Source organism: Lepus europaeus, chromosome 22 (assembly GCF_033115175.1).
Source record: "Lepus europaeus isolate LE1 chromosome 22, mLepTim1.pri, whole genome shotgun sequence".
In the NCBI taxonomy this organism is placed as follows: domain Eukaryota; kingdom Metazoa; phylum Chordata; class Mammalia; order Lagomorpha; family Leporidae; genus Lepus; species Lepus europaeus.
In genome coordinates, this window is record NC_084848.1 from 36,239,876 (window position 1) to 36,262,778 (window position 22,903).

The 22,903-nt window shown below is 50.1% G+C and overlaps 1 protein-coding gene across 1 annotated transcript in view; it reads right to left on the bottom strand.

Annotated features, from left to right (window-relative positions):
* The window catches only part of FNTB (farnesyltransferase, CAAX box, beta), a 92,368-nt gene extending 71,112 nt beyond the window's left edge, over positions 1-21,256 (bottom strand). The window contains exon 1 of the mRNA XM_062181381.1: positions 20,998-21,256. Coding sequence (XP_062037365.1) covers positions 20,998-21,141 — 144 coding nt within the window. The 5' untranslated portion in view covers positions 21,142-21,256. The remainder of the gene's footprint in view (positions 1-20,997) is intronic.
* Positions 21,257-22,903: the final 1,647 nt, after the last annotated feature.

Consider the following 22,903-nt stretch of genomic DNA (forward strand, 5'->3'; position numbering starts at 1 on the left):
CGAAACATACAATGTCTGTTACAGCACCTGAGCCAACAAAGACCCCACTGAGAACTCCCAAAGGACCTTCCTGCCAGTATAGGGTGCCTCCAATCCACCTGCAGCCCTGGGCGGGGCAGCTGCTCCCCTCCCAGCCTGCCTGCGGGGTGTGTCATTATGCTCTGTCCATAAACCTTGGTGCCCCATCCTTAAGGTCTTCTCAGCATCAGCAGCAAGAACCTGGACCTCCAGGCCCCCCAACATCTCTATGTAACACACCACATAGCATATTGGAGGGCCTGGGTTCCGGTCCCAGGTCGGCTCCAACTCCGGCTTCCTGCTAATGCACACCTTGGGAGGCAGTGGTGATGGCTCAAGCAGTTAGGTCCCTGCCACCCACATGGGAGATGTGAATTGGGTTCTGGGCTCCTGGCTTCAGCTTAGCCTAGCCCTGGCTACTGTGGGCAAACAGAGGACAAAAGATCTCTCTCTCTCTCTCTGCTTTTCAATAACTAAATAAATACAGGGGAACGAAGGTTAACAATTTTTTTTCACTTGCGTAAGTACGAAGATCTCTGAACACGCTCTGGCTCTCAAGCTTCAACATGGAGATGTAAAGCATGTTCACTGGCCCTGGTCCTCCACGTTCCCTAGGCTCTCCAGCTTCCTTCCCATCCCAAAGGAAGTGGCTGTTCTATCTCATTTCTCCTGTCTGCATAAGAGCCCCCTCGGGCAAGGCAGCTGCCTACCCATACAATTCAGAGGCTGTTTAACAGTCCCATAGCAACAGATAATTTTCTTTTGCATAAAACAGCAAAGGCCCATAGGTTCCTTTCCCTTGGGACCAAGGCACACAGTTCGTAACCATGTTAATGGAAGGGATAGGATTCTCCTGGGAGAAGGAATGACAGCCTCGAGCACCTGCTGGGTTTCAGAAAGGCTGCTGCATGAAGTTATGAGAAGGGCCACCAGCAACAGTCACAAGGCAGTCCCAAGAGATTTGCTCTTGAAAATTTAAATATGGCCTGAGTGAAAGGAACTTCGATTGGATCTGGTTAAACACACACACCAAAACAAACAATCCAACACTTACACAGAAACTTGGGAGGCCTAGCATTGTGGTATAGTGGGTTAAGCCACGGCCTGCAGTACTAGCATCCCATATGGCTGCTGGTTCAAGTCTCAGCTTCTCCACTTCCAATCCAGCTCCCTGCTAATGTGCCTGGGAAAGCAGCAGAAGATGGCCCAAGTCCTCAGACCCCTGCCACTCATATGAGAGACTCAGAAGAAGTTCCTGGCTCCTGGCTTCAGCTTGGCCCACCCCCAGCCATTTTGGCCGTTTGGGGAGTGAAGCAGAAGACTGAAGATCTTTCTCTGTAACTGCGTTTCAAGTAAATAAGTAAGTCTTAAAAAACAGAGGCTGGCGCTGTGGCGTACTGGATAAGGCCGCCACCTGCAATGCCAGCATCCCATATGGGCACCGGTTCAGGTCCTGGCTGCTCCACTTCTGATCCAGCTCTCTGCTGTGGCCTGGGAAAGCAGTGGAAGATGGCCCAAGTGCTTGGTCCCCTGCACGCACGTGGGAGATACAGAGGAAGCTCCTGACTCCTGGCTTTGGGTCGGCACAGCTCCAGCCATTGCAGCCATCTGGGGAGTGAACCAGCAGATGGAAGACCTCTCTCCCTCTCTCTGCGTAACTCTGACTTTCAAATAAATAGGTAAATCTTTAAAAAAAAATCACAGGGTAGAGGGCTAGCAGTTAGGATACCAGTTAAGATGCCTGCATCCCTTATCAAGTGCTTGGGTTTGACTCATGGTTTCTAATTCAGCTTCCTGCTAACGCAGATCTTGGGAGGCAGCAGGTAATGGCTCAAGTATTTGGTCTTTGCCACCTACATGGGAGATCTAGATTGAGTTCCTGGTTCATGGCATGGCAAGAAGGCCAGATGAAAAGTGAACCCTCAGATGTGAGTTTCTCCCTTTCTCATTCCCTCCCTTTCCTCTTCCCTCCCCCCAATGCCTGTCAAAAGATACACAATTTTTAAAATTTTTGGATAACTGGGGAGATTTAAAAATAAACTGCATATTAGATGGTATTATGGAATCATTTCTATTTTCCTAGGTGTGATATTATTGTACTAACATAGAATGTCATTCTTGGGGCCGGCACTGTGGCATAGTGGGTAAAGCCATCGCCTGTAGTGCTGGCATCCCATATGGGCGCCAGTTCCAGTCCTGGCTGCTCCACTTCTGATCCGGCTCTCTGCTATGGCCTGGGAAAGCAGTAGAAGATGGCCCAAGTCCTTGGGCCCCTGCACCTGCGTGGGAAACTTGAAAGAAGCTCCTGGCTTCGGATCAGCACAGGTCCAACCATTGCAGCCAATCAGGGAGTGAACTAGCGGATGGAAGACTCTCTCTCTCTCTGCCTCTCCTCTCTCTGTGTAACTCTGCCTTTCAAATAAATAAATAAATCTTAAAAAAAAAAAAAAAGTGATCCTTGGGAGTTGTGTGCTTTATTATGTAGGGGTTAAGTATTATGACATCTTCACCTTTCAAAGACTCAGGAAAGTTATTCAAATATTTTCATATAGACACACATACAAAAAGTTCACAGGAAACAAAAAATAAGCTTTGGTGCAAAAAAAAAATTTGAATCCATGTTTATAAGGAACCTTCAAACATTTTATGAAAATGCTTAAGCAAAAACTATGCATAGATTTCAAATTTTCTTGGCACCAAAATAAACTTATCTTTTAATCCCATTTTTCATAAACTGTCTGAAGTGCTTTTTTTTTTTTTTTTAATTTTTGACAGGCAGAGTGGACAGAGAGAAAGAGAGAGAAACAGAAAGAAAGGTCTTCCTTTTTTGCCGTTGGTTCATCCTCCAATGGCCACCGTGGCTGGCGCACTGCGACCCACGCAGCGCACTGATCCGATGGCAGGAGCCAGGTGCTTCTCCTGGTCTCCCATGGGGTGCAGGGCCCAAGCACTTGGGCCATCTCCACTGCACTCCCTGGCCACAGCAGAGAGCTGGCCTGGAAGAGGGGCAACCAGGATAGAATCCGGTGCCCCGACCGGGACTAGAACCCGGTGTGCCGGCGCCACAAGGCGGAGGATTAGCCTGTTGAGCCACGTGCCGGCTGAAGTGCTTTCATTATCACACATACGTTGGTGTATTACTTATTTGTATACATGCAACACACATACAAATCAAAGAAAAAACTCTCTTCGCTAGATCACGTTTTGGATGTTTTCCATCTCTACACTTCACCAGGCTATTTCAGAACTAGGTAGATGGAGAAGTTAACTTGTAAAAAACTGACAGTGGGCCGGCGCCGTGGCTTAACAGGCTAATCCTCCGCCTTGCGGCACCAGCACACCAGGTTCTAGTCCCGGTCGGGGTGCCAGATTCTATCCCGGTTGCCCCTCTTCCAGGCCAGCTCTCTGCTATGGCCCGGGAGTGCAGTGGAGGATGGCCCAAGTGCTTGGGCCCTGCACCCACATGGGAGACCAGGAGAAGCACCTGGCTCCTGGCTTTGGATCAGCAAGATGCACCGGCCGCAGCGGCCATTGGAGGGTGAACCAACGGCAAAAAGGAAGACCTTTCTCTCTGTCTCTCTCTCACTATCCACTCTGCCTGTCAAAAACAAAAACAAAAAACAACTGACAGTGACACAGATCCTTTCTGTCCACAGAAATGCACCTGCTACCTGGTGAAATACACTTAATTATCATCCTTTAGAAAAATGGCCAGTTTTGCATCCATTTATAAATTCACCTCATCATTACTTATCTAAGTATTTGAATCTGAGTTGTTTTTTTTTAAAAAACATTTATTTGAAAGGTAGAGCAACAGGGGAGGGGGGAGATCTTCCATTTGCTGGTTAACACTCTCCAAATGGACACAACAGGCCAAAACCAGGAGTCCAGAACTCATTCCAGTCTCCCTTACGGGTGGCAGGGACCTAAGTACTTGGATCATCTTCTGGTTTTTTTGTTGTTGTTTTTGTTTGTTTGTTTTTTGACAGTCAGAGTTAGTTAGAGAGAGAGAAAGGTCTTCCTTTTTCCCTTGGTTCACCCCCTAAGTGGCTGCTACGGCCGGCGTGCTGCACCGATCCGAAGCCAGGAGCCAGGTGCTTCCCCCTGGTCTCCCAAGTGGGTGCAGGGCCCAAGCACCTGGGCCATCCTACACTGCACTCCTGGGCCACAGCAGAGAGCTGGACTGGAAGAGGAGCAACCGGGACAGAATCTGGAGCCCCAACTGGGAATAGAACCCAGGGTGCCGGCGCCGCAGGCACAGGATTAGCCTAGTGAGCCATGGCGCCGGCCCTTGGATCATCTTTTGCTGCTTCCCAGGCACATTAGCAGAGAGCTGGATTAGAAGCGGGGCAGCCAGGACTTGAACCAGAGCTCCCATATGGGATGCCGGTGTTTGAAGTGGCAGCTTAACCCACTGCACCACTAACACAGACTCTAGAGTTCTTTTCTTGAACTCAGTGTAGGATATTGCTGGTCTCTTCATTAGTTAATGATTTAAATAAAATCTTTGCCACTGCTCATCTTATATCATAGGAGTCAAGATGTTATTCTCTTTTACAAGGTGTCACTAGAGTGGGTGTTTGGCACAGCACAGACACTGGTTAGGAAGCCTGCATTCTAAATCCGAGGCCCAGCCCTGCTTCTGACTCCAGCTTCCTGCTAATACAAATCCTGGGAGGCAGCAGGTGATGGCCCAAGTGTCTGAGTGACTACCACCCACTTGGGAGACCACCTGCATTAGGTATGGGGCTCCTGGGCCCAGCTGTTGTGAGCATTTGAGGAGCTAACCAGCTGATAGAAGGTCTGTCTCAATCTTCCTGCCTTTCAAATAAAAATGATAACACAAATGAAATGTATCCTTTAACAGTTGATTTGGGGTAGATTAGGTGGAGGGTAGACAGATACTGTCAATTTTCCTGTAAATTTAAATCTTTTTCTAATAACAAGTTGGAGGAAATTAAGAACTTAACAGTTCTTAATTCATGTGCACCCGCGTGGGAGACCCGGAGGGAGCTTCTGGCTCCTGGCTTTGGCCTGGCCCAGCCCCAGCCATTGGTGGCCATTTGGGGAATGAGCCAGTGGATTAAAGATCAATTGATTTCTTTCTCCTTCTCTGTAACTCTGCCTTTCAAATAAATAAAAATAAATCTGAAAAAAGTTAAAATATCAGACATTGGTTGCTTTGGGGAAGGGGAGAGGCATGGGGACTGATTGGAAAGAAACATGAAGAAACTTCTTCCTCTCCCACCTTCCCTCTTCCTTTGAAAAGGAGAGAGAGGCAGATCTCCCACCCATGGGTTCACTCCCTAAAAGTCCAATAGACAGGGCTGAGCCAGGCTGAAGCCAAGAGGCAGGAACTCAATCCAGGTTCCCACCGGAGTGGCACAGACGAGCCACTGTGCCCTGCCTCCCAGGCCACACATTAGCAGGAAGCTAGCCTGGGAAGTGGAGCGAGGACTCTAACCAGGCCCTCTGATGTGGTACACAGGCATCCCAAGTGGCATCTCAACTGCCGTACCAAACACCCACCCACATTGTCCTGTATCTCAGTAGAGGTTTGGTTATGCAGGTATGTGCGCTTGCCAAAACTCAGTGAATGTTAACACCTGCTTATGATACACAGACTTTATTGTGTGCAAATTTTAAACCTGAAAAAAAATCAAAGAACTCTAGTTGACATGCCTATCGAAGTATGTAGGCAGAAGTGTATTGATAGCTGCATTTTGAATATTCGTGAAAAAAAATAGATGAATAGATAAACCAATGTGTGATTTAAGTATACAAAATGTCAAACAAAATCCAGAAGGTGAGTGTAATGGTATGACAAAAGTCATTCAATTTCGCTGTGTTTGAAAGCTACTAGGAAAAAAAACAAAAACCCAAATACACTATTATCACATGAGAGCTTAAGGAATGTTTCTTGGTTAGCACTTCCTCATCTTTTCTGTGTTCTAGAGTCTAGAATACATTGCAAAACACAAGAGCCAAAGATTCCTGGAGAAGCCTGCTCCATGCTCACCCATGGCCCTTAAACAGACAGCTTGTTAAAGAGCAGGCAGGCGAAGACTCCTCCCCCACGACCACAGCTGGAAAACCAGTAGCCGGGAAGCAGGTTCCCCAGAAACCAAGCCATGCTTGTTAGAATTCTCTGGTGAGCTCGGGCTTAGACACAAAGACACACAAACCACCGGGGCGGGCGCCCCCAACGTCTTTCAGAAAGCACCCCCCCCCCCCCCGAGGATTCCCATGCCTGCTACCATCTGACAGATCAAGGAAGGCTCCGGTAGTGGGAACAGCCACTGAACTGCAGCTCGGCAGAGAGCTTTCTCCATTCCCAACTGCTCGCCACCCTGTCCTTCACCTCGACCAGCACAGGGTAAACGACGGTAACAACCATTTTTTCAATGTTTTAACAGACAACACACTCCTCTGAACAAATCGCCTAACATTTTGGGTGTGTGGGGGAGATCAGCACACGCCACCCCAAAAATAGGACTGTAGGACACCAGGGTACGCCACCCCAAAATAAGCCTCTTTGGCATAAGGATTCTGAGCTGATTATTCCAAGCAACACCAGACACTGGAGTCTCTGCGGAAACAGAGTGGAAACTGCCCTCTTGTCGGGGACATTACATCTAGAAAGGAAGTCCCCATTTGTCTTTTTCTGCACAGGGAAGAGAAAGAGAGCTTAAAACCACTGAGACGGTGGAGAAGGCAGGAGGTAGGTCTGTGTGACACACTGCACGCTTGCTCAGTGGGCTCCTGCAGGCCACCTCCCCAAGACTGGCCTCTCCAACCTGCTTCTGGCTTCCGGGGGGGGGGGGGGAAGGTGGTGGTCAGGCCTGAACACCAAGCCACCTCTCTGGGATCCACTCAGTCCTCAGGCTATCTCTCCTGTACGTGAAGTGGGCAAGCACATGTCGACAAACCTGTTTTTCTCTTGTTAAGCCATGTGCCTCTCTCCCTTACAATTCCAAGATTCAACGGGAGCCAACCCATTCTCCTTACCCAGCCCATGATCCTCTCTGCTACAGCTGAAACCCGGAGTGAAGGTTCCCGGGAGCTCTTAACCTTGGCTGCAAAACAAACTCACCTGGGAAGCTTTAGCACTCCCAGCCCCTGCCTCCCTGCCTCCCTGCCTGCCTGCCTGCCTGCCTGCCTGCCTGCCTACCTACACACCCAACCTACCCACCCCAGGCCAGTTAAAGCAGGAGCCTGGGGGTGTATTTTTTTAAAGCCCTCCAGGTGTGTGGCCAGATTTGAAAAGCACTGCCCTTACTGCCAGGTTCCTTTTTAAAAACAACTGTCTAACATCAGGTGCTTCTAGAAGCAATAAAGAAAACTAAGGTTAGGGGCAGGTGTTGTGCGCAGTGGTTAACACACATGCATCCCATTTCAGAGCGCCTGGTTTTGAGTCCCGGCCCTGTGTCTCATTCCAGCTTACTGCTGGTGTGCACTCTGGGACGAAGCAGGTAAAAGATCAAGTATTTGGGTCCCTGCCACCCACATGGGAGACCTGGCTGGAGTTCTTGGCTCCTGGCTTGGCCTGGCTGTTGCAGGCATTTGGGCTGTGAACCCACAGATGGTCTCCTCTCTTTCAAATAAATAAAAGTAAATACTTAAAAATTATTGTTCAAAGGAAACTAAGTTTGTATCATAAGCCAAAATGAATACTGAGTTTCCCAAATGGCCTATATAGCCACAATTTATGTTAACCCCACCTCACTCAAAAGCCAGGTGCTTCTCATTATTATGTTTCAGGAATCTTCTAGAAGCACTTCTCATGAAAGCTTCTAAGGCTTATGCATATATGCAAACTTGGTAAATATAAAATCTATATCAGGGCGGTGTTGTGGCACAGTGGGTACAAACCTGCTATCCGTGACACTGGCATCTCATATGGGCTCCTGTTCAAGACCCAGCTGCTGCACTTCCTATCCGGCTCCCTGCTAATGTGCCTGGGAAAAGCAGTGGAGGACGACCCAAGTGTTTGTCAGCCATGTGAGAGACCCGGAAGAACCACCTGGCTTCAGAGTGGCCCAGCTCCAGCCATTGCAGTCATTTGGGGAGTGAATCAGTGGATGGAAGACCTGTCTCTGTAGCTCTGCCTTTCAAAAAAAAAAAAAAAAAAAAAGATAGGAGAATATCTTTAGGATAGGAAAGTTTTCTTGAAAAAGCCAAAACCATAAGGGAAAAGATCAGAACATAGAGGTGAGCAAGGCTAAAGGCAAACAGGAGCCTAGGAGAAGCTATCTGAAACAGATGTAAAAGCTAAATGTTTTCCTCAAATTCAGACTTCTGAGAAAATTAAATCTTGGAGAGAGCGTGGTAGAACGACTCGAATATGCTGCAGCTTGGCGTTTCAGCTGCTGCAGCCACTCTAAAGGACAATGCAGGGGCAGGGACCCTGCAGGCTGGCAATGCTACCTCGCAGGATACGCGTGGAGAAGCTCGTGCGCATGTGCGCAAGGAGGGGTGTACAAAGACGCTCACTGCAGCTGATGGGGATCCGCACACACCAACCCCAAACAGGCCCCTTCAGTGGAAGGAATCTGAGAAATGGGTATAGGAGGGACCTTCTGACCTTCCCCTGAAGCCCGTCCCAAAACCCTCACAGGAGAGGTGCCTGTTCTGTGTCCGCAGAAAAGGAGCACCTGGCCCTTCGGTGAGGAAGGGACACAGGGTGGAATGTGGCCAGCAGGCCCTGGGAAGGCCCCGTCACGCTTCGCCACAGCTCCCCAGCTCCAATTCAGCCAGGCAGACTTGGCCTCATGTCTCAACGCCACTGCCAGCCCCTTCTTCTGTGTGAAGGCTCCCATCTCACAGAAAAGTTACATTAAATAAAACTGTAGGCTTCTCTCTTGTGAAACCGCCTTTTGTCCCAAGGGCCCCAGGCAAGATCGCAGAAGGGACAAAGGGGGCCGGTGCCATGGCGCAGTAGGTTAATCCTTCACCTGCAGTGCCAGCATCCCATATGGGTGCCGGTTCTAGTCCCTGCTGCTCCTCTTCTGATCCAGCTCTCTGCTATGGCCTGGGAAAGCAGAAGATGGCCCAAGTCCTTGGGACCCTATACCCACGTGGGAGACCAGGAGGGGGCACCTGGCTCCTGGCTTCGGATCAGCACAGCTCTGGTCATTGCAGCCATTTGGGGAGTAAACCAGCAGATGGAAGACCTTTCTGTCTCTCCCTCTCACTATCTATAACTCTACCTCTCAAATAAATAAATAAAATCTTTTAAAAAGGGGGGCAGGGCGAAGGGTAGAAGGAAGAGCTATTTTTTTGTCCACCTTCACGGTATTGTAACTACTAGTTAAAAACAACCACAGGCCCGGCGCCGTGGCTTAACAGGCTAATCCTCCGCCTTGCGGCGCCGGCACAGCGGGTTCTAGTCCCGGTTGGGGCGCCGGATTCTATCCCGGTTGCCCCTCTTCCAGGCCAGCTCTCTGCTATGGCCCGGGAAGGCAGTGGAGGATGGCCCAAGTGCTTGGGCCCTGCACCCGCATGGGAGACCAGGAGAAGCGCCTGGCTCCTGGCTTCGGATCAGCGAGATGCGCTGGCCGCAGCGGCCATTGGAGGGTGAACCAACGGCAAAAGGAAGCCCTTTCTCTCTGTCTCTCTCTCACTATCCACTCTGCCTGTTTAAAAAAAAAAAAAAAAAAAAAAAAACACACAACCCACATGCCCATCACCAGGGAGAGACGGGATAAAATGCACTACACTGTGTGACACGTACATTGTCCTGTCCACCTGCTATGTACTAGGCATGCCAAAAGCATAAAGAAACATAAAAAAAAACAGCACCACCCATAGCACACCCTTCCATCTGTCTGATCCTGGCCCCATTTCTTGTCTAAAACAATTCTGCACCTTGTTGTGCACTGTAGGTTACTGACAGATACTGAAGGATTCCGGGGAGTGTCACCCCAAAACAGGACACCCTGGTATGTCGGTGTTTTAAATGAAAGGCTCTTGGGAATCAGCAGAGGCTGGAGCAGGCTTTTCTCTGAAATTCTCTTATCTACCTAAGAGGCACTTCTGCCAAAAGGGAACACCATTGCCTTCCGCTCTGCTTGCAGTTTTACTAACCAGAGATCAAACTCACGTCCAAAGAAGGAATATTGAGAAACGGCACCACACCCACGCGAACGCTGTCACAAGCTATTGTCTGTCCTCAGTCCCACTCGCCCCGAGAACAATCATCCGTGTCCGTCCTTTGGGCCCAGTTCAGTCCCACTAAAAATCATTTCCTACCCCTCCAAATCTGCCCACCCTACTCCACTGCAGGGAAAGGGGTACTGAGGCCTCACAGTCTGGTCCTCTGGATGGCACGTTGGGAAATGTGCTTGCCTTTTCCCTAGTTAACCTATTGCCAGTTTATTCCAGGAGGCCCAGTGACTGGACCTCCAGAGGGCAAGTCTGAACTTGCCTGCAGTATGCTAACTCTGTCTTGTCCCACTGAGCTCTGAATCCACTGACTTCCCCTCCCACAGTGGGAAACCACTTCTGCCTCTACTCGCAATGCAGTTTCTTTGCTCCACACAAACCTGTGCTGACTTTTCCTTTGAACTGGCCCTACCATCCGCCTGGGCCCCTCATATGTCAGTAGAATGAAATTTTTAACACATGTTCATTTTTATCTGTGTGAGTCATGATTTTTACCTTTTTTCTGAAAATGACCTTTACCAGCATTTATACATTGATCATTTTGATTAGAGATCAAATACAGTGCCAAAGAGGGCAAGATGACAGAGTGTGACAACTTATGTGCATTGTAGAAAAAAACACACAAAGTTGTTGATGGAGGCATAAATGGATTAAAAGTGGACGCTGAGAGGAGGCACACCCACCTCCTGACAAAGGTAGCTTCTCCAGCGGTGGCAGGCAGACCGAAATGGAGGCGGGGTTAAGGGAAACTCTGGCTAGCTTCCTAATTCCTTTCTTTCCTCTAAACAAATAGCCAGAAGTAAAAAAACAAGATGTTGGCAACTGTTAATTCTAGGCCATAGGAAAATGGCTGTTAATCATGTCACTGTTTATATTTTTTGTTAGTTACAAAGTTCTTAGTGGGGAGAAAAAGGATTCCACGGTGCTCAATTGTGTGCTCACTCCTACACAGGTCGCCAGCTACAAAGAAGCCCTGATCTCAATGATGCCTGGTAAAGTCAGTTGTTTAGATCCTAATCCACCTTCCCATCAAAACAACGCTACAGCTGTTAGGTTCCAAGCCAGCCTTCCCAATCCTACTAAGAGGAAAAGGTAACCAATGTTAAGTCTTGACAGTACCTCTCTCCCTTTCTCCAGGCACCAGACACCTGGTAACCTAGGATACAGCAAAAAGGGGACACAAGGGGCCAGTGCTGTGGCATAGCAGGCAAAGCCACTGCCTGCAGTGCCAGCAACCCATATTGGCACTGGTTCAAGTCCTGGCTACTCCACTTCCAATCCAGCTCTCTACTATGGCCTGGGAAAGCAGCAGAAGATGGCCCAAGTCCTTGCGCCCCTGCACCAGCGTGGGAGACCCAGAAGAAGCTCCTTGCTTCAGATCAGTGCAGATCCGGCGGTTGCAGCCAATTGGGAAGTGAACCAGCAGATGGAAGACCTCTCTCTCTCTCTCTGCCTTTCTGTAACTCTGCCTTTCAAATCAATCAAAAAATCAATCAATCTTTAATCTATCTGCCTGCATTCTCAACAGCTCTCTGCTTTCAAGAGATCTCATGGGGTTTTCTAGAAACCCAATCAACACAAACACAGAATACAAGGGTCTCCTTTTATCTACTGGGGAAACATCCCAAGACTCCCAGTGGGCAGCTGACAAAGCAGATAGTGCTGAACCCTAAGTGTAAACACTGCCATGCTGCCCGGTACCAAATGACTGCTGGGCGGGTAGCACACACAGAGTGGATACACTGGACAAAGAGATGATTCACATCCTGGGAGGGACAGGGCAGGAAAGCATGAGACTCATCACGCCACTCAGAACACTGCACAAAATACTTATGAAGTGCTTACTTCTGAAGTTTTTGACTTAATATTTTCAGACTGTGGTTGGCTGAACCTGCAAAGAATGAAATTGAATAAGGAGTCAGTACTGTATTTTCCATTCACCAGTGAGTGGTAAAGACTGATGGATTTGGTCCTTGCTTTCAATTTCAAAAGTCAAACTCATTATGCATCCACCAACTTTAAAAAAATTTTTATTATTTTTAATTATCTATTATTTTCTAATTTATTTACTTGTTTTACTTTATTTGAAAGACAGAAACCGAGAGACAGAGATCTTCCATTCGCTGGTTCACTCCCCAAATGCCTACAACAGCTAGGACTGGGTCAGGAGTCTGGAACTCCATCGGGCTCTTCTAGCACATGGGTAGCACACCCAAGTACTTGAGCCATTATCTGCTGCCTGCCAAGATGGGCACTGGCAGGAAGCTGGATCGAAAGCGGAGCGGTTGGGACTGGAACCAGGCACTCTGCTGACAATGACTTAAGCCACTGTGCCAAACACTGCCCCAGCCACCCTTCACATCCCGGGTATCACTTCCCTCTGCCCACCTCTCTCCTCCTCTCCTCTCCTCTCCCAGAGGACGACCGTCCAGGAAAGCAGGTTTACTGCTCAGAATCAGGTTATGGCTGAAACTGCAGTAAAGGAATCAATATGGTAAATAAAAGGCAACATTCTTCCTTTAAAAAAAATTATCCCTCAGAAAGAACAAGTCACTTCATAACCAAATACTTACAGTTCTACTCCTCTTCATGTGGGGGGGTTAACTGTTTTGGATACAAAGTACCATTTGGGTTGACATTGTAGCCTAAAACAACCTCGGAGTTCAGTTTTATCCAGTGGTATCAGCATAAGATGACACACACAGATTAGTAATTATTTCTAAGGATAGGAACTCACCCTTCCATGTGTAAACTGTCATTTAAATTAGCCTTTTAAAGATCTTTTTAAGGGTGAGGCTTTTGGTGAAGCGATTAAGATGCTACTTGGGATACCTGCATACCATATCAAAGTGCCTGGCTCAAGTTCCCACTTCTACTTTTTTTTTTTTAAGATTTATTTATCTAGTTGAAAGTCAGAGTTACACAGAGGAGAGGCAGAGAAAGAGAGGGGGGAGGGTCTTCTATCTGCTGGTTCATTCTCCAATTGGCCTTGACGGCCAGAGCTCTCCCAATCCAAAGCCAGGAGCCAGGAGATTCTTCCAGGTCCCCCACATGGGTGCAGAGGCCCAAGGACTTGGGCCATCTTCTGCTGCTCTCCCAGGCCATAGGAGAGAGCTGGATCGGAAGTGGTATAGCCGGGACTCGAACCGGTGCCCATATGGGATGCTGGCACTGCAGGTGCCAGCCCCAAGTTCCCATTTCTAATCCAGCTTCCTGCTAACGCACATTCTAGGAGGCAGCAGATGATGGTTCAGAATCTTGGGTCCCTGCCACCCACATGGGAGACCCAGATGGAGTTCTGAGCTCCTGGCTTTGTCGTGAGCTAGCCCTGGCCACAACAGCTACTCTGCTTCTCAGACCCACTTTCCTGTTAATGGATTTTTTTTTTTTTTTAATTTTTGACAGGCAGAGTTAGACAGTGAGAGAGAGAGAGAGAGAGAGAAAGGTTTTCCTTTTCCGTTGGTTCACCCCCAAAATGGCCGCTACGGCTGGCACGCTGCGGCTGGCGTGCTGCACCAATCTGAAGCCAGGAGCCAGGTGCTTCTCCTGGTCTCCCATGTGGATGCAGGGCCCAAGCACTTGGGCCATCCTCCACTGCACTCCCGGGCCACAGCAGAGAGTTGGACTGGAAGAGGAGCAACCGGGACAGAATCCGGCGCCCCAACTGGGACTAGAACCAGGGGTGCCAGCACCGCAGGTAGAGGATTAGCCAAGTGAGCCGCAGTGATGGTTCCAGTGCTGGGGCCCCCGACACCCACTTGGGCATCCCAGGTAGGAGCTCAACCCACTGGCTACAACATCCACCCCTGCAAACTTTTTTTGCACCAAAATAAACTTCTCTTTTAATTCCATTTTTCCATGAACTTTTCTGAAGTACTCTCGTACTTCCAATTTGGCAAAAAAAAGTTTTTGGGCTTTTTAACAGGAAAAATGAAGTATTTGGGGTTGCCGTATGGTCGAGCAATATGGAATATGCTGAATTTCAATAAAATAAAATCAATTCACATGGGTAGGCCACTCCCCACATAACCCAGTGCACAAAAAGCAAGGAAGTGTGGTCATCCTGAAAGACTTGTTCCACCTCCACCTGCTAGGCTGTCAGAGACCACAGCTAGAAAGGAGTCACCAGCGGCAAGCCAGCCCTCTCTCTGGGAATCCTGCTGGCCCCTCCTGGGTGATGTGGGCTGGCCTGTGCCCAACATTTGATGCCAGCCCCTCAGCCTGGCTCTCAACACCCCAGTGCCCCAGCCCCTTGCATGGTCCCCTGGTTCTGCACCTCCAACTGTACCTCCACCCCAGCAAGCGTCTTCCCCACTGCCACAGGTCACTTGGCACCTGGGTATTCTCTCCTAGCAGCTCCTTCTACTGGGAAGGCTGCTCTCCGACTCTACCCTTCATTGTCCAATACAGTTCCAAGTCCTCCAAGAAACTGCCCCGACTTGACCCTTGGCTACCTCTTTCACGCAGTAGAATACTCATGCAGGTGTAGTGGGTAAAGTCGCTGCCTGCAGTGCCAGCATCCCATATGTGCGCCAGTTTGAGTCCTGGCTGCTCCACTTCTGATCCAGCTCTCTGCTGCAGCCTGGGAAGGTAGTAGAAGATGGCTCAAGTCCTTGGGCCCCTGCACCCATGTGGGAGACCCAGAAGAAGCTCCTTGCTCCTGGCTTTGGATTTGCATAGCTCCAGCCATTGTGGCCATCTGGGGAGTGAACCAGTGGATGGAAGACCTCTCTCTCTCTCTCTCTCTCTCTCTCTCTGTAACTCTGACTTTCAAATAAATAAATAAATCTTAAAAAAAAAAAAAAAAGAACCCTTGTGCAGTGCTCTCTCTTGCCCGCCCCGCTCTCTGTGCACGCACTCTCTCCTGAGTTTTCTGCTGAAGATTACTGACAACCCCTGGAGATGACTGTCTTCACAGGTGCACTTGAAAGAGAAGTCAGCCAATTCCTGTGAGCTGATCAAAGACCTGAAATACCTCTTCAAAAAGCAAAAAGATAAGTAAAGCTTTTGCTTTCTTCACATCAAGATCGCTACACTTTAAGGCAGACATGTTAACTCAACAACTTTTGAGAGTAATGATGACCATGTGGGGGACATAGCCATTGGTGGTGACTGAAAAACCCATTGTAAACCGCTGTTTCTCGCGAGGCTACTCCCTCTGAGACTGTCACCATCAGCCTACCGGCCTGAATCACAGAGTGCGTGCGATGTGGTGGCTCCGGCAGCAGAAGGTATGCTGCCACCGGACCCTGCTTTCTACAGTCAGGAGGGGCCCTCCCTGCCTCACAGCCAGTGGCCAATAAGCTTCGAGACCGTCAAAAACTACCCGCCAGCTGGGGCAGGCATTTGGCACAGTGGTTAAGGCACCGCTTGGGACTCCGGCAGCCAATACGGGAGTGCCCAGGGTTCGAGTCCCAGCTCTGCTCCTCACTCCGGCTTCCTGCTAGTGGGCACCCTGGGAGGCAGCGGTACTGGCTCAAGTAGTTGGGTCCCTGCCACCCATGTGGGACATCTGGATTGAGTTCCAGCTCCTGGCTGTTGAGGCCATCTGAGGAATGAACCAGTGAATAGGAGATCTGTGTCTGTCTGTCTCTCTCTCAAGCTTTCAACGTTAATTAATTTAAAAAAAAAAAAAAAAAGGCCGGCGCCGCGGCTCACTAGGCTAATCCTCTGCCTTGCGGCGCAGGCACACCGGGTTCTAGTCCCGGTCGGGGCACCGATCCTGTCCCGGTTGCCCCTCTTCCAGGCCAGCTCTCTGCTGTGGCTAGGGAGTGCAGTGGAGGATGGCCCAAGTCCTTGGGTCCTGCACCCCATGGGAGACCAGGAGAAGCACCTGGCTCCTGCCATTGGAACAGCGCGGTGCGCCGGCCGCAGCGCGCTACCGCGGCGGCCATTGGAGGGTGAACCAACGGCAAAAGGAAGACCTTTCTCTCTGTCTCTCTCTCTCACTGTCCACTCTGCCTGTCAAAAAAAAAAAAAAAAAAAAACTATCTGGGGGCTGGCGCTGTGGCGTAGTGGGTAAAGCCACCGCCTCCAGTGCCAGCATCCCATATGGGCACCAGTTTGAGATCCAGCTGCTCTACTTCCGATCCAGCTCTCTGCTATGGCCTGGGAAAGCAGTAGAGGATGGCCCAAGTCTTGGGGCCCCTGCAGCCAAATGGGAGACCTAGAAGAAGCTCCTGGCTGGGGCTTTAGAGTGGTAGAGCTCTGGCCGTCGAGGCCAATTGTGGAGTGAACCCAGAGATGGAAGACAACCCCCCCCAACTCACCGTGTGTGTGTGTGTGTAACTCTGACTTTCAAAGTAAATAAATAAATCTTTAAAAAAAAAAAAAAAAACTATCCAGAAGCTGGCCGTCCTCATTATGGGCACCACGATCACCTCCCACCCAGGCTACTACAGCAGCCTCCTACCTGGTCTCCCTGCACCCAGCCTGCACAGGAGCTGTTAATGCCACGCCCCTGCTCAGGGCCCTCTGATCTATGTAGCAGCCTGAGTCTTGGCAGGAGACAGATGGTACCAGTGTGTGATCCAAAGGGCACTCCGAACAGAGGTGTGGGGCGAGTGTGGGAAACCCCGAGGGAGATGCGCATCTGGGGCTGCTAACCCAGGGGCCCCTGATCCCTCCCAGGCCTGAAAGTGGGGTGAGCAGTGGAGGGGGAGACCAGAGCTCTGTGGAGAAGGTGCCTGATGGGAGCAAGGTGTGACCCTGCTCCTAGGGGAACTCCACCCACACACAACCCCGCCCCCCACAGGGAGAAGAGGATAGCCAACCTCATTCTTCTCCTTCTCTCACCTCCTCACAATATTTCCCATGGCCAAATACAGCCAGCAGCCACCAGGCAGGCGAGGGAGCCCATCAGTGCAGGTGCACCCCCTGGGGCACATCCACAGACCAGGGCGGAAGAGGGCCCAGGGAATCTGGGGGGGGTCCACTGAAGCTGCCCAGCTCTTTCGGGGCATTCTAAAGTACTTACAACGTCCTTATGGAGGGCCCTCCACAACCTGACCACACCTCCTAGTCTCCTGTTAACCTCCCTACTCACCAGACACACTCGTGCTTCAGGCCCTTTGTACATGCTGCTTGCTCTGCCCCAAATGCTCTTCTGTTAATCCAAGCATGGCTTGCTCCCTCATTTATTTCGGGTCTCCGGTCAAACGTCACTTCATCAGAGGTTCAGCAGAGGAAATCTCCCGTCCCGCACCCATTGCTGGCATACCCAATCCCACTCCTCCTGCTTTGTTTTTCTCCACAGCACTGCTCTCTAGCACGCTGGGGATAGATGGTGATACTTCTCTTTTTTCAGATCGCCTCCCTGACCTGGAACGAAAGGTCCCCAAAGGCACCAGCTGGCTTCCTTTGCTCACTGACCTCTGCCTGGCACAAAGAAGGTACGCACGCATTTGTGGAACCAAGGAAAGACCAGGACTTAACACTGTCTTTGACATTGTCAATGAAAGACCAGGACTTAACACTGTCTTTGACATTGTCAGTGAAAGACCAGGACTTAACACGTCTTTGACATTGTCAGTGAAAGACCCAGGACTTAACGGTTCTTTCCAATGTTTCTAGGTTTAACTCCTATCATCAAAGTATTGTTGAACAAATAAAAAAGTCTCCTGATAATCAGATAAAAACAGGTAACAAGCACTTGTGTTGATCGGTAACGACACAAAAGTGAGTTGTTGGGGCCGGCGCTGTGGCATAGCGGGTAAAGCTGCCTGCAGTGCCGGCATCCCGGTCCAGGCCTGGCTGTCCCATCTCCAATCCAGCTCTCTGCTGTGACCTGGGAAAGCAGTAGAGGATGGCCCAACTGCTTGGGCCCCTGCACCTGCGTCCAAGACCTGGAAGAAGCTCCTGGCTTCTGGCTTTGGATCGGCACAGCTCTGGCTGTTGTGGCTATTTAGGGAATGAACCAGCGGATGGAAGACCTCTCTGTCTCTGTCTCTCCCTTTCTGTAATTCTTCCAAATAAATAAATAAATCTTAAAAAAAAAAAAAAAAAAAAGAGTTGTCAGCAAGACCCTGGGCATAAACAGAAGTTTCAGTCTAAACCAAAAGAATAACATCAGCATCCTCGTACACAACACCTGGCAAGGTTATTATTTCCAACGAGTGTTCCAGCACTAACCTACCAACCTGGTATTTCTCTACGCCTCCATCGTCTCCCCTGGGAACTACGCAAGGACTGAATGATGAAATGTGGCACAGCAGGTAAAGCTGCCACCAGTGACACCGGCATCCCCTGAGAGCACCATTCTGAGTCCCGGCTGCTCTGCTTCCCATCCAGCTCCCTGCTAATGCACCTGGGAAGGCAGTGGAAGACGGCCCAAGTGCTTGGGCCCCTGGCACCCACGTGGTAGACCCAAGTGGAGTTCCAGGCTCCTGCCTTCAACCTGGCCCAGCCCTGGCTGTTGTGACCACTTGGAGAGTAAATTAGAGGATGGTAGATCTATCTCTGACTTAAATAAATAAATCTTAAAAAAAAAATTAAAATGTGAGTTGGGGGCGGGTGTTTTGTGTAGCAATTAAGACACCACTTGGGACACCCACATCTCATATCAAAGGGCCCGAGTTTAAGTCTGGCTCTGCTCCCAATTCCAGCTTCCTGCTAATGTTACCTTGGGAGGCAGTGGATGGCTGGACGTCTGCCACCTGCCTGAGACCCACGTTAAGCTCCAGGCTCCGGGCTTTGGCCTGGCCCAGCCCTGGCTATTACAGGGATTTGGGGAGTGAGCCAGCAGAGGGCACACAGACCCATCTCTCTGCCTTTCAAATAAATATATTTTTGGTGTGAGCTGGAATAACAACACAGAAAAGAAATGTAAGATACTCTACTATCTATCCTACTTTTTGGGCTTCGACTGGAAAGATTCTCTGTAATATCAATGTTCCACATCAGAACCTAGTATCCACTCCCAACCCTGGCCATAGTCTACCATTTTTCAGACAAGAACCTGTGGTATCTCTACTATATCCCCATCACTCGTTATGCCCAGCTAATCAGAACATAAGCGTTGATGTTTTCCTAGTAGGAGCTAAGCAGGTAGAAGCTCCAACACTCCCCTGAAAGCAAGCAGTATATAGAGGAAGTAGACCAGAAAAGCTCCTGGTAATATTCCTGCTTTTGATTTGCTTCAAACTTTGGCAGTCTGTGTACCAGTTTCAAAATTCAAAGAAGAACTTCCAATACCTATACCCCTGATCTGCTGAGTCAATTCAGTTTACTACAAGAAAAGACAACCCCATGTCCAAAGTCAGATAAAAACGCTTGGCCTGAGTCACCGCAACAATCCGCCACTCAGGAATCTGCAAAGATCCTGTGGGTTCTCCTTGATGGATTTCTCTGTGATCTTCTGCAAAAGGCTTCTTGTAGGACACACAGTGGGTGACTACACTGGGGAGGCAGATTCAAAGGATAAGGGTTTCCTTTGCTACCCTAAAGTCCACAAAGTATAAATCCCCAATTAAAACACTCTCTGGGAACAGGCATTCAGCCTGGCAACTGAGATGCCTGCCTCCCACAATGGCGTACATAGGTTCAATTCCTGGTTCTGCCTCCAGATTCCAATTTCTGGCCAGTGACACCCTGGGAGGCAACAGATGATGGCTCAAGTGATTGAGCTCCTGCCACCCAAGTGGGAGACCCGGACTGAGTTTCCAGCTCCTAGCCAGAGTCAGGGGGAGGGGAGGGAACCTGGCTTTGTTGTGGTCATTTGGAGAGTGACCAGCAGATGGATGTTCTATCAAATTTTATATATATACAATTTGTGTATATATACATATACATATTTTTCTTTGCTACTGTGTGTATAACCATGTATCCAAGCTCTGATTTTTGTTATAAATGGATAACACCTATAATTATATTTGTGGCATACTTCTACAATATAGTTACTTTTGCCCAGAGGCTTCCAATTTCATGTATGGTGGACACCGCAGGTCCCTCCAAAGTTAAGCCTGGAGACTGACGGACGAGATCTTGTTTTGGGAAGCGGCCAGCAGCTTCTTTGCCAGAGATAAACAGAATCACCCTGACCACTCCCAGTGACAGGTGGGTAAAGAGTTCTACAACTCGGGAACAACGCCAACTGGGCAAGACAGGCACAGCACACGGTTCACTGCTCAGCTCCCCGACATTTCCAGTGACAGGTCGGATCCCACTCCTAGGCCTTGGAGGAGGACAAGACAGCGACATTCACACTTTGATTACGGCACTTTCCCATCTGCCTTCCCCAGCCAGTGCTGAGGTCTGGGTCCGCCTTATTTCTGTGTTGTTAACGTCGGCTCCGCGTCCCACACACACAGCGGCCGCTCAGAGGGCTGGACGACGACCACGCACACCCACGCGGCGGGCCCCGACCCCGGCCCCTGGAGCTCGCACTCGGACTGACACTGCGGCCCCGCTCGGCCGCGGCCTGGCCCTGCTCTCCGCCCCGCGAGCCGGCGGGGAAAGCGCGCCGCGCCCCGCAGGACCGCCCGGCAGCGCGCAGTGGGCTGGCTGACCCGCAGTGCCTGCTTCCCCGGCCCCGGCACGGACAAGAGCGCCTCCGCTCTCCAGGCCCCCGGAGACCCGGGGACCGTCCTCTCCACGAAGCCCTCCTGGACCACGACCCCTCCCCAACGCGGCCCCACAAACGCTCCACTCCGGAGCCCCGGCGCCAGGAGCGCCCCACCGGGGGAGGGGGGGAGGCGCCGCGGTGCACTGTGGGAGTCGTAGTTCCCCGGGGAGCTCCGCACGCAGGCGGCCCGACGGACGGGACTCCCGCTCCCAGAGGCCCCCGCGCGGCCGCCTCGCCCAGCCCTGCCACCTCACCTGTTCTATGGACGTGACTGTTGCCACCGAGTCGTCCTGCAACCGCTCCCGCGCGTGCTCCGGCCTCAGGCTGTACAGCGGCTCTGACCAAGCAGGGTTGGAAGATGGAGGGCAGTAGTAGGTGAAGGAACTCGGAGAAGCCATGGTCAGAAGAGCGGCGGGCGGTGTATAGGACTCCGCTTCGGCAGGCAACAACGCGCATTGAAACTCGAGCGGGCTAAGGCGCTACGGGGAGCGGGGAGAGTCAAAAAGGTTTTGAACGCGAATGGCTCTCCTCCCACCTACACACCGCCTGGGAGTGAGTTACTGGGATACTGCCGCCCCCCCCTTGGGCAGCCGAGCTGCTGCAAGAGCTCAGCTTCCCAGAGGCCTGGAGAGAGGAGACAGTCCTGGATGCAAATTAAACATTCTGCGAATTCTCACTTAATTGCAAAGCAGTGGTTTGCAGTTTCTGGAACCCAAGAACCCGATGAGTGTAACTTTTAAAGTGTTTCTGACAGCTCCCCTGATTGCCTTCAGTCATGCTTTGAAAAAAAAATTTTTTTACTACCAGAATTTTTAAAAATTATATATTTATTTATTTGTTGTTTGAAAGTTAGAGCCATGGAGAGAGAGAAAGAGAGACAAAGAGGTCTTCCATCCACTGGCGCACTGGTTCACTCCCCAGCTGGCCAGGCTGAAGCCAGGAGCCAGGAGCTTCTTCCGGGTCTCCCACGTGGGTGCAGGAGCCCAAGCACTTGGGCCACATTCTGCTGCTTTCCCAGGCAGTGGAGCAGGACCGGAAGTGGAGCAGCTGGGACTTGAAGCAGCACCCGTATGGGATGCCAGCATTGCAGGTGGCAGCTTTACCCACTGCGTCACAACCCTGGACCCTGTGAGGCGTCAGATGGGTTAATAGGCAGGCAGGGTGATCCCAGTGGGAATTTGGGGTGTAGAGTGCTTGCTTCCCCCCAGAAATTATCCATAGCCAGGTCAGAAGTGCTTGCCTGCCCGCAACTTGGGAGCCTCCAAATTTTCCATGAGAATAGCAAGGGAGTGGTCATTACAGGCTCACAGTTTATTGTGAAAACCAGTTACCTATCCCACCCTTCTGGATGTATTTTTTTGTTTTACCATGAGCAAGCCAGCTAGGATAAAGAATTATAAATCAGGTCTTTTGGTGGGTCTTGTAACTGAATGTCAATCAAAAAACCACTTTGGGGTTTTCCCCTCTTTTGGAAGCCTCCCTCCGTTCTGCTCTGGCTGGAGGGCTTTGACTCTAATAAATCTTGCTTTTTAAATCTCTCTGCTCGTCCGCTTGGAAATTCTTCTTCCATAGGAGACAAAGAACCGAGGTAATAATGTGTCCTCCGCCGCCGTTTTCCCGTAATGCTAATAGAATCATTTGGGCACTTGGCTCCATCCAGAAGCCAGCAGCTTTTCAACGAATTGCCATCTTAGTGTTCAGGGATGGGGGCAGGGGCGTTATAATTTCCTCCTACTCGTTGGTGGTTTCTGTGCAGTACCAGAAACCAAAATGCAATAGAAGAAACAAGTGTGAGTGAAGCAACCAAAGAAATGATCAGTCAGCAGACATTGAGCACCTACTGCATACCAGGCATTGTGCCAGACCCTAGAGAAGAGCTAACAAGATCCCTGCCTTTGGGAAACTGACATCTCAGTGGGATGACAGGACTGAGGAAATGAACATCATGATACAGATGAGGGCACTTCAAAAAGCTCAAGGAAATGGGATTAAAATGCAGATTTGGATTAAAAAAAGTTGAAATCCATTCCTATAGATTTTTCATGATAGACTTTTTCCATGGCCTTTTTGAAGACTGTATATGTTAGTAAAATGGCAGTCTTATTTGTGGCACGATCTACACCCCCCCAGACACCATCCTAGGCTCTAACCCCCGCCGCA